This window comes from Phocoena sinus, chromosome 18, assembly GCF_008692025.1.
Source record: "Phocoena sinus isolate mPhoSin1 chromosome 18, mPhoSin1.pri, whole genome shotgun sequence".
Lineage (NCBI taxonomy): Eukaryota > Metazoa > Chordata > Mammalia > Artiodactyla > Phocoenidae > Phocoena > Phocoena sinus.
The window spans coordinates 45,927,715-45,944,583 of record NC_045780.1 but is presented as its reverse complement, the minus strand read 5'-3'; the positions used below and the strand labels follow the sequence as shown (position 1 = coordinate 45,944,583).

At 36.2% G+C, this 16,869-nt stretch overlaps 1 protein-coding gene across 1 annotated transcript in view; it reads left to right on the top strand.

Moving 5' to 3' along the window:
- DACH1 (dachshund family transcription factor 1) overlaps positions 1 to 16,869 on the top strand; it is a 414,817-nt gene that overhangs the window by 213,093 nt on the left and 184,855 nt on the right. The window contains exon 3 of the mRNA XM_032611650.1: positions 10,596 to 10,757. Coding sequence (XP_032467541.1) covers positions 10,596 to 10,757 — 162 coding nt within the window. The remainder of the gene's footprint in view (positions 1 to 10,595; positions 10,758 to 16,869) is intronic.

Below are 16,869 nucleotides of genomic sequence, written 5' to 3'. Positions count from 1 at the left end.
GAGAGCTATATTTCTTTGTAATATTCCTTGTCACGTGGCACTATTTATTTTTCTAAATTAATCAGGATTATTCTTTTCCATAGTCCAACTTTAAAACTGCAACTAAAATCCTACGTTTCCAAGCACTACAATTGGACTCTCACACTTCATATTTTTCTTGAAATCACATAGGGAAAATACATTTCTTGTCGGCTGATTATGGAGATTCAATGAGATGGTGATATAAATGTAAGAACCCAATGACAAAAATGTGAAGAATATATTGCTTCAAATAGTCCTTCCTTTCCTATCCTATTGTTATTCAGTGAATATGGCTATATATTTTTCTCTACCCAGACCCTGACCTCTATTTAAAAAGTGTGTATGTGTCATTATATATATATAATGATGTGTGTGTGTGTATATATATATATAGTAATATATATATATATTTCTTGAGTCTTTTCCTTTATATTACTATTTCAGAAAAAATTTTTGGCCACATCGTCTCCAGCTATTTCTGTCTCATTGAGTAACTCCCCCAAACAAAACTTGCATGTAAAAATGACCACCTCTATTATAATTTTTTTCTCATATCCTCTCCTCACCAACAAGCAAACACTGACAGAGCCCTACATGCTACCAGGATTCTGGAAAAAGAAAAAAAAGAGACTTATTGAAGTATCAAAGGAGTTAGAAGAGCATTTACATGGTGTTGAGAAAAGTAGGAGAACATTTGGAAAGACTATTCTTAGGCTGAAATGCCAGTGCGGTGACTTTGGCAGGAAATTAAATTTATGACACCGTTTCCTCTTTTCACTTATTATACTGCCTGAACTGTCACCAATATATTGACAAGTAGCCTCTTTTAAAAACATCCTTTCACAATGTCACATACTGTCAGCTACTCTCAGGTTGGTAAGAGCCACCTGCCTGGGGCCAATGCTTTGAGTAATTTGGGGTGATGAGTCATGTACATAGTAAGAAGTATTGGGCCTTAGACAAATATGAGAACATCCAATGCCCAGTTTAGTGGAGAATGGAATAATAATAATGAGAAGAGCGCTTTAAAGAAAATTCAAGACAAATGTTACCTCTTTCAATTTGGTTCTATTTATAATTTTTTCTATATTCAAGATATAGAGAGGAAAATAATTTATGTGCCTTTCTCCTTTTCCTTGTTGCTCTGTATCTAAAATATAGGACTCAGGGTAATATTATAAGCAATATATTTCACCAGTAGTACAGGTTAAAAGTTTTGTGCACAGAGTTGAATGACCGTTGTTTCTGTGGCAGATATATTCAAAATTTTATAAAACGGAATCACAAATGAACATTTAGATCAGGTTTTTAAGTGGAATCAACTTATACTTGTGGCATCATCTGAGTGTCTGTAACCTTGGTTTCCTGTGCAATCCATAAGCTACTTGAGAAAAGAGGATTCATTTTCCTTCAATGATTCCATAGTTTACTGTATTCTGTACTTTTCTTTTTTCGCTTATTGACAGAGGCAGTGTGGCCAGTGCTGAAGTGGCAGTTAGGGGAATTGGGCTTAATCTATCATTATTTAATGGTGTGACTTTATAGAAATGATTAACCTCGCTGCCCCTAAATCTCATCATCAGTAAAATAAAGGGGTCGCAGTAGATAAAGTCTTTCTCATCTCTATGTTTTATAAGTCTAGACTCCAAGTGGCTGTTAAGAAATATTTTTCTAAAGGTGGTAATGTTAACAGATAGAGTCGAAGTGAAAGTTATATATTCAAGACCTTGTTGTGTCAGGTTAAACTTTTCATAAATTATCTATTTTCTTATTTTAAATCATAGTAATTTAAACATTCGAATTGATTCTGTTTCATCCTGATTCTATGAGTTAGTGATTAGAAGTTGAGTGTTTCAAAAACTTCCATGGAAGTTTCTCAGTGGTTTTACATGTGGCCAAATAACATCAAGATGGGGTCCCCTCCCTCTGACTTCACTACTGCTATTTCTTCCTAAACTCTGGGAGACTGTAGATTTTAAGCTAATCAGAAAAGAATGCTAAACTTGATGTCTACTTGATTTATTAGTGATTATCAATATTATAATAAACTCTTTCTGTATATTTCTCCAAATTAATAGTTTTTTTTGTTAATTGACACATTTAAAAATCTAATTTAATCAATTGAAAAACTGGAAACTGATATAGGGAGTGTTTCCATTAACAGCCTCTAAGATCAATTTTCCTTTTCTCTGCAGAATATAAATGTGTTTCAAAGGGCAAGAAAAATCAGTCTAATGGACATTAGGAGACAAACTCAACACTCAAAATCTTCAGTCTACCCTGCTTTACAATTAAGTTACTTATTCTAGTTGATTATCATTTCTGTTATTTCATCATTCAAGGGTGAGGACAGGCATAGTTCAATCACAATTTCTGTTTATTTAAAAAGTATTGAGAAATAAAATAACTGGGAAAATTAGTTTCAGTGTTTTAGACAGCTGGTATTTAAATAAGGATAGGAAGAAGACATGGTGGAAAAAGGTACTGGTGTTTTCAAGTTGTTATATTGAGCCAAGAGTTCTTCTAAGACTTGGAGTGATTTCAATTGAGTTGTAATTCAAACTCATGTAGAGCTTACAATGCACCTTCAACAGAGTTTTGCAAAGACTCTATAGGATCTGTCAGGAGCAGAAAGATTACTTCACAGTAATGACTGTTGAATTGAACTATGCTTTCTGATGTTTTACTTTCTGAATTGAATTGTTGGACAAGATTAATTGCACACAATGAGAGTTTTAAATGAATGACTATGTAAAGCATTAAGTATCTCTGTATGCCACTTGGGGGAGAAAAAGCTAGAAGGTTTAAATGAATAAATGTATTTAAGGCACAGAATGCCTGGACTAATTTTAAAATTCCTTTACTAACATCCTTTATTGAAAATAGAAACCCACTTTATTCATCTGTCTTTGTTATATTGCTCTAGCTGAAGTAATTTAATATTCCTGCTTTCCACTAATCTTGTAGTTCAACAGAAGTAAACAATAGGTTTCATAAATTAAAAATACACTCTTCTGAACATGCTTATAAGATTAAAAAAACAAGGCTGTAAACATTTATGACTGAAACAAACTAGATTGTTCAAATACTGCCATGATGTATCATGTATATCAATATGGCACTGATATCAGTTAGAATGCAAACAAGGTTTTAAATGATGTGCCCCTTCATTTCAGCTGGAGAATCCGCTTCACACCATCTGCCTATCAGATGGTTAGGAACCAGGGCTGCGTATTAATGCCACATGTTCGATTTTCCTCCTTCTTGTAATGGTTAGATTCATATTGCTAATAGCTGTGCATGAGCACTGTCGATGAAATTTCTGTGATGGTGGAGTGATGAGATATTTATAAGCTGCCTGTCTCCCTGAATAAGCAATAGGAAGAATGCCAGACATAAATAACTTATCAATTCCAGAATATTAATAATAACTACTATTGGCTATAAATGAGTGCATGTTAGAGTACTTTTTTCTACATTTGGGTAAAGTGACATAGCCTAATAAAAAGTCTATCATATGGAAGCTTTGAATGCTTACTATCTCTTGCTTATAACTAATTTTATTTAGCCATTAGGTCTTGGGAAATGCATTTTATATGGAATGTGATGTAAAAGTAGACAACATATCAAACATTTGGAAGTCATCTTGATGTCTTTGAAACCAAAGATCAAAGATTAGACCTTTCAAGTTAATGAGCAAACAAACAGATCAGAGAAAGAATTTGACAGCAATATGTCTCTTTTATTGATATTTATAATCTATAGTTGTAATCTGCTCTTTATAACTAGGGGTACTAACTTATTTGAAAAAAATAGAATGGGGATACTTTTCCCTTTTTAGAGAGAGCAATCAGGATTGTATAACAGCATTTGAAGGATGTAAAGGCTGTTTTGATGAAAGTTGAGAACAGAAGAAAAATGCTATCTTTGCAAAGCAAAATAAGGCTCTCAAGGAATAATAATGCCTGCTTCCCTTCCAAATGATAAACCCATGGATTGGTTTCAGGATATTGAATTGAAGTAGCAAAGGGTTTGTATCAATATAGCGCAGAGTGGAGACAGTCATTTTATGATAAATTTGATCAGTGTAGGCTACTAAATCAAATGATTTGATAGAAGCATGATTTTCAGGTGTCCATTTGTCAAATGTTTAAATTTTCACCATACACTGTTAGATAACTTTTGTCATATTTGCATTTTTGTGAATACAAAGGTAAAACTAAATGACCTGATGGATATTACGGGTTACTTGATAATGTTTACTACCATTTTCAGAGGGCTTAGTATGTGCCCATGCTGTTGTGTACATTATTTTACCTTTATTCCCCACAATACTGCTATGAGGTCAGAACTGATATCTCTGCTTTAAAGACAGGAATTTGGAAGCCTTAGGAATTACATAACTTGCTGCAGTAGTTCATATAAATTTGATGCATGTTGTCCAAATTTTCTATGGCTTTTTGGAGTGTTTTGTTTTCCAATGACTGTATGTTTACTCCTTATATGATAGTGAGTTTACATAGCTAGGAATTTCCATGCCAGTCACTGTTTCAACAAGAACTTTAAAAGGTTTTCATGGACCATCAAAAAATAAAAGTACAAGTAGGGCTTCCCTGGTGGCGCAGTGGTTGAGAGTCCGCCTGCCGATGCAGGGGACACGGGTTTGTGCCCCGGTCCGGGAAGATCCCACATGCTGCGGAGCGGCTGGGCCCGTGAGCCATGGCCGCTGAGCCTGCGCGTCCGGAGCCTGTGCTCCGCAACGGGAGAGGCCGCAACAGTGAGAGGCCTGTGTACCGCAAAAAAAAAAAAAAAAAGAAAGAAAGAAAGAAATAAAAGTACAAGTAAAAGAAATCTATAAGCCAAGATAAAAATAAAGAATTTCTAACAATAGCTGGTTAAAAAAGTAATATAGAATTTGCTCTGAAGGAGTAGAACAGAATGGAGCCTGCTGCAATGAGTTTGTAGCATAATTCAAACACTAATATGACAAGCTGTTTTTCTAAATTGTATGTAAAAATCTATTCATTCTTTTGAATTGTAAGTGGTAGAGTTCGTGAAGATCAAATAGAAAAAAAAGAAGCCTAAATATTTTTGCATGACATAAGGCCTATGGGCTTTAGCCTAAGTTTGATGTACAGTCCCTTTTCTGAGGGCCAAAAGAAGGTCTACGAGTTGCACAGTATATGACTTATTATCCTTTCTCTGAAGGAAAACATCTTTTTTAAACCAACTATCTCTCAATACATTATTTTATCAATGGCAAAATAATTTTAAGTATACATTAAAGTTTCCCCATTGCTGATGATAAAATTGGATTTAGAACCTTTTAAAATAAAATGAAATGATACTACATTTGACTTCTCAGTTTAATGTATGTTTTTGTCTTTGTGTGTGAGATACTATAATTGTTCTTGGAGAGTGTAAAAAGAAAGTTTCATGAGGTAAAATAGATGTGTTAATCATTCCTAAGTGTAAGAAAACATTTGTTCATTTATTTGTTTCTTCACCATACACACACACATGCATTATGTAATATATATGTAATTTTTCTCTCAATGACAGAAGGAAATCTGGTGAAAATTTTACCTGATTGAAGAATCTTGAGAAATTACCCAAGCTGTTTAATTAACAATTACTGTATATACCAAATAGATTCGTATATGTAAGTGGTTGGTTGAGTTAATAACGTGCATGGCTACTGGATCTATAACACACAGAAGTGCTGTGTTACCTGGCTGGCCTCCTTGCTTCTGCTCTGCAAGGGTAGAGGCACAGAAGACTCATTTTTCAAAAGTCTGCATCACACTACAGCAGTATGTCTCAGATTCTGATTATTGGTCCAACCTGTTTTGTATTTTAACAAGTTTCCTTGTTGATTCTTAAGCATACTCACTTTCAGAAACCACCGCAGAGATGATCTACCTAGCTAAAAAGTTTTTACTGTAAGGTGTAGACACACTTTAATAATGTACACTACTGTCATCAAATAATCTAAGGGTAGGGAGCATCAGAATCAAGCTACTGAAAGATAAAAATACTGATTCCTCAGTCCATCTCAGAGATAGGGTCTATGAATGTGGCCCCAAGGAAGATAACCTTCAACTTTACCACACTCTGCAGCTGTATTTGATGTAGATTATCACTTGGAGAAACGCTGGATTACCTAGTTCTAAGGGAAAAATGACTTATTTTGATTGGGAAGAGTTAAAAGCAGTCATAAATTCACTGCTTCAGGGTGAGATATTGAAGGAGAATATGCTGAAGTCTGATTATGAGGCAGGTGGAGAAGAGTTCTAAGTGAGAAAGGGTTATGGAGGGAGGAAAAGTGTGTGGTAAATGTTATGGGCTGCCAGTGTTTACACAAGCAGACCATTCTTTTCTTAAAAATTTTTATTTCATTTTGCAGTATAGTTGATTTACAATGTTGTGTTAGTTTCAGGTATACAGCAAAGTGATTCAGTTACACTATAGGCTATTACAGGATATTGAATATAGTTCAGTATGGCTCAAGGACCTATACAGCAGGTCCTTGTTGTTTATTTTATATATAGTAGAGTGTATCTGTTAATCCCAATTTGCTAATTTACCCTCCATCCCACCTTTCTCCTTTGGTAACATTGTTTGTTTCCTAAGCTGTGAGTCTGATTCTGTTCTGTAAGTAAGTTCATTTGTATCATTTTCTTAGATTCCACATATAAGTGATATCACATGATATTTGTCTTTCTCTGACTTACTTCACTTAGTATAATAATCTCTAGGTGCATGCATGTTGCACAGGTAGAGCATTCTTGATTGGATAGGAAGTGTTTTTACAATGTGAACTCTCTATGAAGTATAGACCAAAAACTAGTGTTATTTTGTGAATTTATTACACTTATTTTTTCAAAGGCAGCTTCAATAGGGAACAAACTATACAGTGGGACCTCTTTCTAAAGTGAGTGTATAGATTCTAAACTAAGTTTTTACTAGAGACAGCAAGTTGGAGGGAATTTGAGAATTACATAAGAGATTTGAAAGGGCCATGGCAAGGCCAACAGGAAGTGCAATCAATGCAGAGGTGAGTGTGAGACTTTCATGATTCTCTCCAGTCCTAGGCAGATGTAGCTTTGGAAAGTAAATGCTTTTTATTAAATTAATGAGATTTGCTACTCCTAGTATATTTACATTGACTGTAATATGAACATAATGTTTTAAATTACTTACATGGATATTGTCAAAATAATGCCCATATTTCTCCTGTGGCTTTCCATGTAATCCAGTTTGAGAAGCGTTTTTTCATTCAGTGACAATTTGTGCCAGGCTTTGTGCTCAATGTTTGGGATACATATACTAAGAAAGTATTTCTGTCCTTTCAGTGTTATAACCTAGTTGGAGGAGCTAGCCCTACACCGACCCCCCCTGAGCGACACCCCCCGCCCCAAAAAAGGAGCAATAAATAGTTTGAGTGAGTTTCTGTTCTCAGATTGCACATTAAAGTGACCTGAGGAACAGTAAACTCAACCAAAATATACAGGTGGACGTGTCCGAACCAGAATCTCAGATGGTAGGACTCAGTTCTTTGCATGGTTTTAAAGCCCTGTGGGTGATTCTGATGCACAGAGAATGCAGACTTTCATTCAACAGGGCTGAGAACACAAGTAAGTGGACCACTAGCTCTACTCTTGAGGAGTAGGGTGGAGAAGGTCAGCTCTTTAAAAGAAGTGAGTCTTAGGCTGATTCTTGAAGTGTTGGAGCTCTTTCCCAGGTAGATTGAAGAGTCAGGGTCCTGAGCCTGCTCCTCCTAGGGCATCATATTTAAGCCTCACATGACAGATGAAAGGACAGATCTGGGGCAGGGGACAGGAGAGATTTTCTAGAAAGTCTGAACAGCATGTGCAAAGTCTGGCTTGAAAGAGGAAATGTAGTCCACTAGAGGTTGTGAAAGACCCCTATATGTCTGGAGCACACAGAGCAAAGGAGACCTGGGGGAAAGATAATGCCATACAGATAAGCAGGGTACTTGAGCACACAGGGCCCTGACAGACACATGAAACACCCACCTTGTTCCTCAGAGCAGGCATCAAATGCCAGGGTTAGATTTTTGTTTTCATAAGGTCACGTTGACTGCAGTATGAATCATAAGAGATTGGAGGTAGAGAAAGTGGAAGCTGTTAAGAAATAATTACAAGACTTCAGGGAACAAAAAGTGGCAGCTTACACTAGGGGAAGCCAGGGGAGATGGAGAAAATTGTCTGAGTGTGAAAGCTATTAAAGAATTAAATTTGAGAGCCCATCAAACAGTTAGGTGAGTTAGTGAAACTTAAATCAGCAACTGTTGCAAATGTCGTAGCTCTTTCTTCTTGCTTTCATGAAACTGGACTGAAAATAGAATATTTCAAAAGTATTATGGTTATAGCATGTGTGTGTCACACACACATCTATCTGTTGGAATTTGCATTAGAAGTGTAAATCTAAGGGGGGAAAAACTGTCAAATGGAAAAAGAGAAGAGTACCATAAATAAGATCAGGTAAATAATAAAATTGTGAAAAACATTTTTAAAAGTCAAGGGTTAATGCCGGCAGCTAAGGAGAAGCAGGATACTTCTAGCTGAGGGAGGCTGCAGCCAGCCCACTGTATCCTGCTTGAGTCATAGCTAGGACTGGGCTTGACTTGCTGCAGTAAAAACTAGAACACAAGGCCTGCCTAGTTTTTACTAAACATTATGTGGCATTCTTCACATAGTTTATCTTATTTAATCCTTCTATTATCCCTTTGTGAAAAGGATGACTTTACAGATGAAGAAACCATACTTAAGAAGATTTTATAGCTTGTGTAAGGCCATACCAAGCATAGTTATGTTTCATGCTACTGAGCTTGATTCAGATCTATCCAATAATAACAATCATATCTCAAGTGGTAGTTTTTTCTTTCTTATTTGAATACTATGGAACAAGATTTACCTGCCACATAAATCAAAGATAAAGACCCTAGATGTGTCATAAATTGGATATGGGACAACACCAGGCAATGAAGGGAAAGGACAAGTGGGATGTTCACATTGGTGACAAGGCGAAACTGAGGAAGAGAGATTTTCTGGGAAACACAAAGAGAATTTTAAGAGAACAGGAAAGAAAATCTTCTGAAACATCTTTGAAGGAAATGAGTAACTGGGGAGAAAATTCAATCATAGGAAGATGAGAGAATCAGTTCAAGTTGGGACTTAAAAGGCAATAAGTGTTCAGTCGAGACCCAGATGAATTCTTTGAGTTCAGATCAGTGCCTTTTTAGGGGGCAGTTACCAGTTTGTCATGCAAAGAGTCAGTCTGAAGGTCTTATTGCGTTGGGGTGAAAGTTGTCAAGGTCTCTTTGGTCTGATCTGTAGGAAAGGTGAGGTATCCCCCTAACCTCAAAAAAAAAAAAAAAAAAAAAAAAAAAAAGCAGAGGTTTCTAGGGAAAAAGACCTTCTTCTAATTCCTGAGGCTGCAACTTATTTGCTATAGTAACTAGAAGTGATGATTAGTGGGGAGGAAAAGAGGGAGAGAGGCTTCAGTCTCAAATCCACCAGCTGCAAGTGGAAATAAATCATACATAAATTCAAAGCAGGCTGAAGCGCTGTAGCCAGAAATTCTGAAGCAACATAGCAAAGGAGTATGAGGGTGTGGGCGGGTGTGTGTGTATATCCTCTCATAGACTGTCAGAGTTTTAGAGTTAGCAGAGATCATTCACACGTTTCAGTGTCTTTCATTTTGCTGATGAAAGATGTCGGATGAAGTGAATTGACTCGGTAAAAGTTCACACGTTTAAGGAAAACAAATCGCTCCTGTGCTCCAAAACCTCTGCTGGTTACCTAGAGCCTGTACCTAAAGCCAGGTCTTCACTTTCTGATCTTCCGTATCTGGCCTCAAACTGTTTTATCTAATCTCATGATCACTGCCACCTCCCGTTTTCTGGATGAACAGAGACAAACTTTCTGGAGACTGTGTGGCATAGTGGTTAGAAAGGTCAACTCTGGGACTAGAATACTGGAGGATGACAAGTGGGGGAAGTGAATCACAGGACTAGAATGTTCCAGACAAAGGCAATGGCAATTGCAAAAGCAGGGGCTTGAAGAGGCAGGGCACATGTGGGTACTGGGACCACGTTCAGCATAGGGGGAGCATGGCATGAGAATAGGGAAACTTTGGGTGATTAGGTAGGTTTCCAATTTAGTGAAAAGCTTTGTGAGTTAAGCTAAGCAGTTCAGATTTCCTTCACCACCCCCTAGTTCCCCCCGACCGTAGGCAGCTGTAGAGGATTTGGAGCCAGGAATGACATGTTCAGATGGGTTTGTTTGAGGGCGAATTCTGTCTGCATTTCTACTATTCTCCTTCTGTGTACAAATCATGCTTTTGCTAATATTGAATATGGGAGTTCAGAGAGCACTCTATGATATCAACATAGTTTCACTGGTTAGCTGGGAATGAATATATGATATCAGAGTGCTGCATAAAGGAAGCAGATACTTCAATATGTTGTATATGTGTTCTATAAAGCACATGGACTCACGTGAAATATCAGAATTTGAATTACCTCATTTTTAATTTATTCTTTGAAGGTTTGACAGCAGCAGCTGCAGCAGCTGCCGCTGCTACCAATGCAGCGATCGCCGAAGCAATGAAGGTGAAAAAAATCAAATTAGAAGCTATGAGCAACTATCATGCCAGTAGTAACCAACATGGAGCAGATTCTGAAAATGGGGACATGAATTCAAGTGTCGGTAAGTTTTATGTTCACTGAAACTTACTGTGATCATTTTGCTACTCAAAGACTTTCTTTTCCAGAACAAAATTATTGGCTACCCGTTCAAGAAGTTGGCCCCTTTAGCTTTGAAAATAGTGTACATTTTGAAGAAACCACTTAGCCTAACAACACACACTCTAAATAAATAATTAGCAACATTATTTTTAAATGTAGGAATTAACTTTATGTCTGCAACCTCTACTGTAAGAATTCAGTTAACATCTTTCATAATACAAATAAGTTCTAATAGTCAGAATTCAAAAATATTTATTATAGGTAAGATGACAGAAGAATATTTACAAACAAAACCACACACTAGTTTTTTTATTCTTAATGCATTGGTTATCAAATAAGAAATGTGCCTTAGCAGCAAAACATATAAACTTAATCTTTTCATGTACTGCCAAGAATAAGAATTATGCTGATAATTAATTCTTTCTGTATACATCCATTATCAGTTTCTCTTATTTAAAAATTGCCACTTTAATTTCTTAATTTGATCTTTTTCTTTCTTGAGGTATGGAGGGATGGAAAGTTAACCATTACTGTTTAAACCAAAAAGGAACAGCTTTCTCTTTGCAGAATTAATTTGGGTAATTTGTTTTGTCAAACACAACTTCAAATGAGAGTTAAATTTTTATTGATGATATCTTTAGCGTCTGTGTGTTTGTGACATAAAACATTTTTTTCTGCCACTGCACTGTATTATTTCCCTTTAAAATGTAGAAATCATGCTCAAAATATAATTGAGCAAGAGGAATTTGGATGCAAGATGTACACAAGACTATATCCAACATACATGTTCATGAGAGACACAATAATTTATGGAAGTTCAATTAGATTTCCTTTTCTGTGCAACATTTTAACAGATTATTTCTTTAGCTAATCAGCAGCTCCCTACTTTCAGTCCATTGACCTACAGGTAGGGGGCGTGTATGAAGGAATACTGTGGACTTCAGTGATAAGTCATTTTCACAACTGTTCATGGAATCATGTGCTAGATATGAGTAACCTAGTAGGAAGTAATTTTAAAACACATACACAAAACACCACCACTTCAGTGATGCCAAAGAGCAGCTTCTAATGTAAAAAGGGGAAAAATAGAACTTTTCAACAGAACTGGACAAGAGAAATAGAAAAGGAGAGGCGTTAACGGCTTTGACTTGAGAGTATGATAAAGAAGGAGGTAGCAATTCTTGAACAAAAAGATGTGGAAGAAAGCCAAAGACACGGCTCAAAATCTGAAAAGGACTAAGGGAAGTGCCAGCGTTCACATTTGCAGTGCTTCTATTGAGAAGATGGAGGGCGGTGGACGGCTTTAGGGCATAGTTTACCACATCAATTTAAACTTTTAAAAGTTAAAAACGATACTAAAGTAAAATGAAAGAATTGTAATTCTGTTTTTAGAACTATTGACTACATATTATTTTAAAATACTAGTCTTTTACTTTGCCCAATAAAACAGAGCAAAATTGGACACTTTTAAAAACAAGTAATTGGCCACTCTAAACTATAGTTGTGATTCCAAAGCATAATTTAGATTGTTTTCAAAATTTTAGGAGAGTAAGCCTTTAATGTGGGCTGTTGTTGGTAGCTGGTGTTGTGAGGAGGGATCTTTAAGTTAGGCAATTTAATAACACTTGAACAAAATATATTAAAATATTATACCTCTGTCAAATTTCCTGAGCAGCAGAACAGAAGCTGGCTTTGGAGAAACCAACAGGCATAAGATAAAGAGACCATAGCTCATAATTAAGCGTTGGCATACACTTAATATTTGATATTATGGAATAATACTTGCCCTCTGACCAAATTGTGCTTATCATAATTATTTGGATAGCTAGGCTATCATAATGACTTAAACTAAGAAACAATTTAAATTTGCTTTTTAGTTGGAAGAAATCACTTTTCTTCCATTAAGGTATTCACTTGCTAGTTTATATTGCTTTTTTTTTTTTTGACACCCATCATCCAATTTGAACCAGAAACAGAAATTTATTTGAATTTTCCTAAAGGGTCTTAATATTTTGAGATTGTGTTAACATTAGTGCCATTGCTAGTCCCTAAAACTCATGGATTATGTATGTTAGAGATCTGTAGCTGATTTGGGGGGAAATGTTATTCATTGTCATTTTTATTCTATTCTCACACATTACTGTCCTCTAAGAATTTGTGATTTATTACCCTTCCTGAGCACACCCCCTGCCCCCTTCTTCTTTACCTAGAGATCAGGGAAAGAGAGTTTAGGGGAGGGATGGGGTAGAGTCGGGGACGGTACAGAGCAATGTGGGGATGGGAGGTTGAGCTTGCATAGATCACGGCAATTTTGAGCAATTGCTTTAAATGGACTCTAGTCTTCTCTGGTTCTGAGGATAGTGCCTGCCTCATGGTAAGTGTTCAATAACTATTTGCTCCGTGACTTTGGAAAGTTATGTGAACTTTCTGAGCCTCGCATTCCACATCTGAAAAATGGCATAGAAAATAGTATCTGCATCGTGAGAATGAAAGGAAATCATATTTGACAAGTGCTTATCATTTTATTCATTACAGTGTCTGTTTATCACATTTTTTTGGTCACCCATAATGTTAGTCATGTGGGTAGTGCTTTTGTTATTATTTCTCCCAACTTACCCTCCTGAAAATCACCCTCTTCCTCTTTTTACAGCCACCGACTGCTTCCTCCTCTGTTTTCCTATTCTCTCTGCTAGGTATTATTTGTTAAGCTGCAGGCCTGTGAGTAAATTTGGGGGTAGCTGTGACGTCATTTGGATTTTGTTGTATGTTTGATTTTAGCTTATTCTAGGAACACAAAAATAATCCTAACGCAGCCTCAGCACTCAAGGGGCGTACACTCCTATGGGTAGGGGTGGTTAAGTAAGCAGACAGTCATAACAGGATGCGGTGGATCCCCCAGGAACGTCAGCTAGCACGAGGCGCTTAGGAAGTGGTATTGAAACCTATGAATTCCAGGAGGTATTCCAAGAATCTCAGAAGCCTTATATTTCAGAATACAAATGTACAGCTCTCACGAATCTGTCACTTGGCCCTTGGAAGTAGTGAAACCCCTCAGAGAGGTGCTACTTAAATGATGTATTGTCACTACTCAGCCCTGCCCAAATCCAGTGACATTTCTGAAGTCAATTCAGGGTTCTATTTTCCCTTATACTCATCTGGCTCACGCGTTATTTAAATGTTTCAGGCTTCTCTATGTAGAAACACTGTTTCCCCCGCCCCACTTCCTTACTCCTTGGTTGTAAGTAAAACCTTAGTGCTGTTAGAAAATAGAATTTTTTTCTTTGCTTGGTTTCATTTCATTTGGCTTGATGAGGTGAAGGAATATTCTTATTATAGAAGACCCTCTCTATTTCTTAATATGAATTGTAAAAATTAACCAGAAAAAAAGGTGTTTGAAGAAACCTATGACACTGACAAATAATTATTTTATATTCCAATTTTACGTGGTAACCTTGAGCTTGCATCTTTCCAACAGAATGATAACTTTAGGAAGAAGTGAGGATTTCAGGATAGATCTGAGTGAGGCATCAGCAGGCTGAGTAAAATATATGGCTGTGTCGCCATTCTCCCTCATCCACAATCAATTGGATTCTTTTAGTTTAATATTTACTTGCTAAGATGAGATGCTAGTCTGCATGGTGATAAACAGTCTGCTCCTGGCATCTGAAGGTGACCTGTCAGTTCATATGGACAAATCTCCTGCTTACTGAAATGTACAAAATAAATCATTAAAGCAGGCAGGTGCTCATTCCCAGATTTAAATCACCATAGATTTATGATTTGAATTAATGCTTCATTCGGCCATAGAAATAGATGCTGAGACAAATGATATGCACTGGTTGGGGTTTCCATACTGTAGCCATCCTGATATTGATTACTGAGATGTCTTTGCAATCTCTTGTTTATATCAAGTACTATCTTGTGACAGGTTGGCTGATATGAGCTACATTGCAGATAAGAAGGAAAAATGTCCTGGATTCTTTTTAGTGGCAACGCTATCCACAACATACAGGCCAGATAAATTGCTATTTTTTTGCTTTAAGGACTGATCTACATAACCAGCTTAAAAAATGCTGCTTGGAAATTGGGACTGGGATATTGGAAAAGCCGAATTTAAAACCGGTGAACCCAAGGTCAATTTCATAGTCTCTATAGCTATGCTTTATCTGCTTATCTTCTTTTTTTTTGGCATCATGCACATTTTTGAGGGTACTAAATTAATCACAATCGATTTAATCTAAATAAAGGAAACTTAATTTTACTTCTAGTTTTTAACTGCTATATAAATATTGACATAGTGAGCATCTCTTAGTAGTTTCTCTGTTATTTAAATACTTGCTAAACCTAATATCTTACCCCCTTAACTAATGACAACAAAGGAAACGACTCTAAAGATAAATACATTAAATATTATTCCCAAGTGCAAGAGTTTGTGGACTATAATTTACCAAGAGGCAGGAAAAGACTGCATTTTTACTTCTCTTAACATTTTATTTAAGGAAAACACTATGTACACAGTTTAAAGAATACTCGGAGGATTTAAGAGGGACCTTTGCCACAAGCTAATATCTGACTCATAGAACTGGTAAACAGCTATCAACAATAGTAGATTGCTTGCTTAGTAGGAAATGAGTTCATATCTATTCAAAATGTGATCTCAAAACAGATGTCCCAAGAAAATCTTATTGTTTAAACTATAGTCATAACCCCCGAACTGCTGTTATTTCTTTAAGGAAGTGAAGTAATCTTAAGACTTCAGAATTTCTGTCTCTGAACACCATGTAAAGTAGGCAAGAATACCCTAATGCAGTGATCCACAAACTTGAACACATTTCATATGCCTGAAATGTAGGATTCTTTTGCATTTTTTCAAACTTGCAATAGTTACAAAGATATAGGAGTTTCAAGTAAAAACAAGAGCTTGAATTTGGGATTAAATAGCTGTGTTCATCAATGGTATTCCTTACTCCTTACCTCTGTCCATCAACCAACAAAACAAAACAATGAAAAAAAAATGCTAGGCAGATAAAATTATCTTCCCTGGCTGACCATCTCCTTATCTTTTTTTTTTTAAACCATTCCCAAAGAAATAAAATAGTTTACATTGCAGTCATTTCCTTTCTTCTATCTCATGTGTCTATTTAGAAGGAAAAATTAATTTTATGATTTCAGGAAAAAGTCTTGGAGACCTTGAGAAAGCAAATAAAAGGAAACTGAGAACACAGGCCACCAAGCAGAGCTCTGTAGTTGCACATTGGATTCTCTGCTTTGGCAATGTTAATGAACCTCAAATCCTTCCTATAATTAGATGAGGGAATTGCTTATATTTTCAAACAGATGATGCTGCTATAATGAAACGATTGACAGGGAATTTAAGAGTGTCTACAGTAGTCATTTGGTTTCTGTTATTAAAAAAAAAAGTTTAAAAAGAAGATTGGCTTTAGACATAGGTCCTGAGAGAGGTAGTAATTTACATAGCATGCTATGACAGGTGTCTTTGTATAGGAAGGAAATAAAATGGAAGACTAGAGAAATGATGGGCAGGTATAGCAATTTTTTGGGGAGGGGGCATCCTATGCTTATTCTGTGTAGGTTCTTTAAAAGGGGCCGAGACTCGAGATGGATCCGGATTGAGTGCACAGCTGTAACTGCTGATGAGCTAATTGCTCCTTATCTCTCAGCCCCATTCATCTTCATTTTTTACCAATTACTGAGAATTATCTGTGTTCTCAGTTGGATATGAGAGTTAATCCTTTTTGGTTAAGCTGGCAGTACTGTGAGCAGATTCCAAATCGGAGGGTGAAAAAGCCAAAGCAAGCTTGCTCTAAAAATGTCTCCAGTTCAATTACAGTATCACTGATTCATAAGAAATTTGCCATTGTTTAACAGATTAAATGTGGAATTTTTTTTTTTTAGCTTTCTTAATGTTTCTTTGCCTAACAATGATTGTTAAGATCCTTCTTCCTGTCTGATGAGTAAAATTTAATAATATTAACAGCCAGGGACTTGTAAACATGGAAACACACAAGACTACCCTAAAAGGCCAAAAAAATTCTGACACATGAAATGAGAAG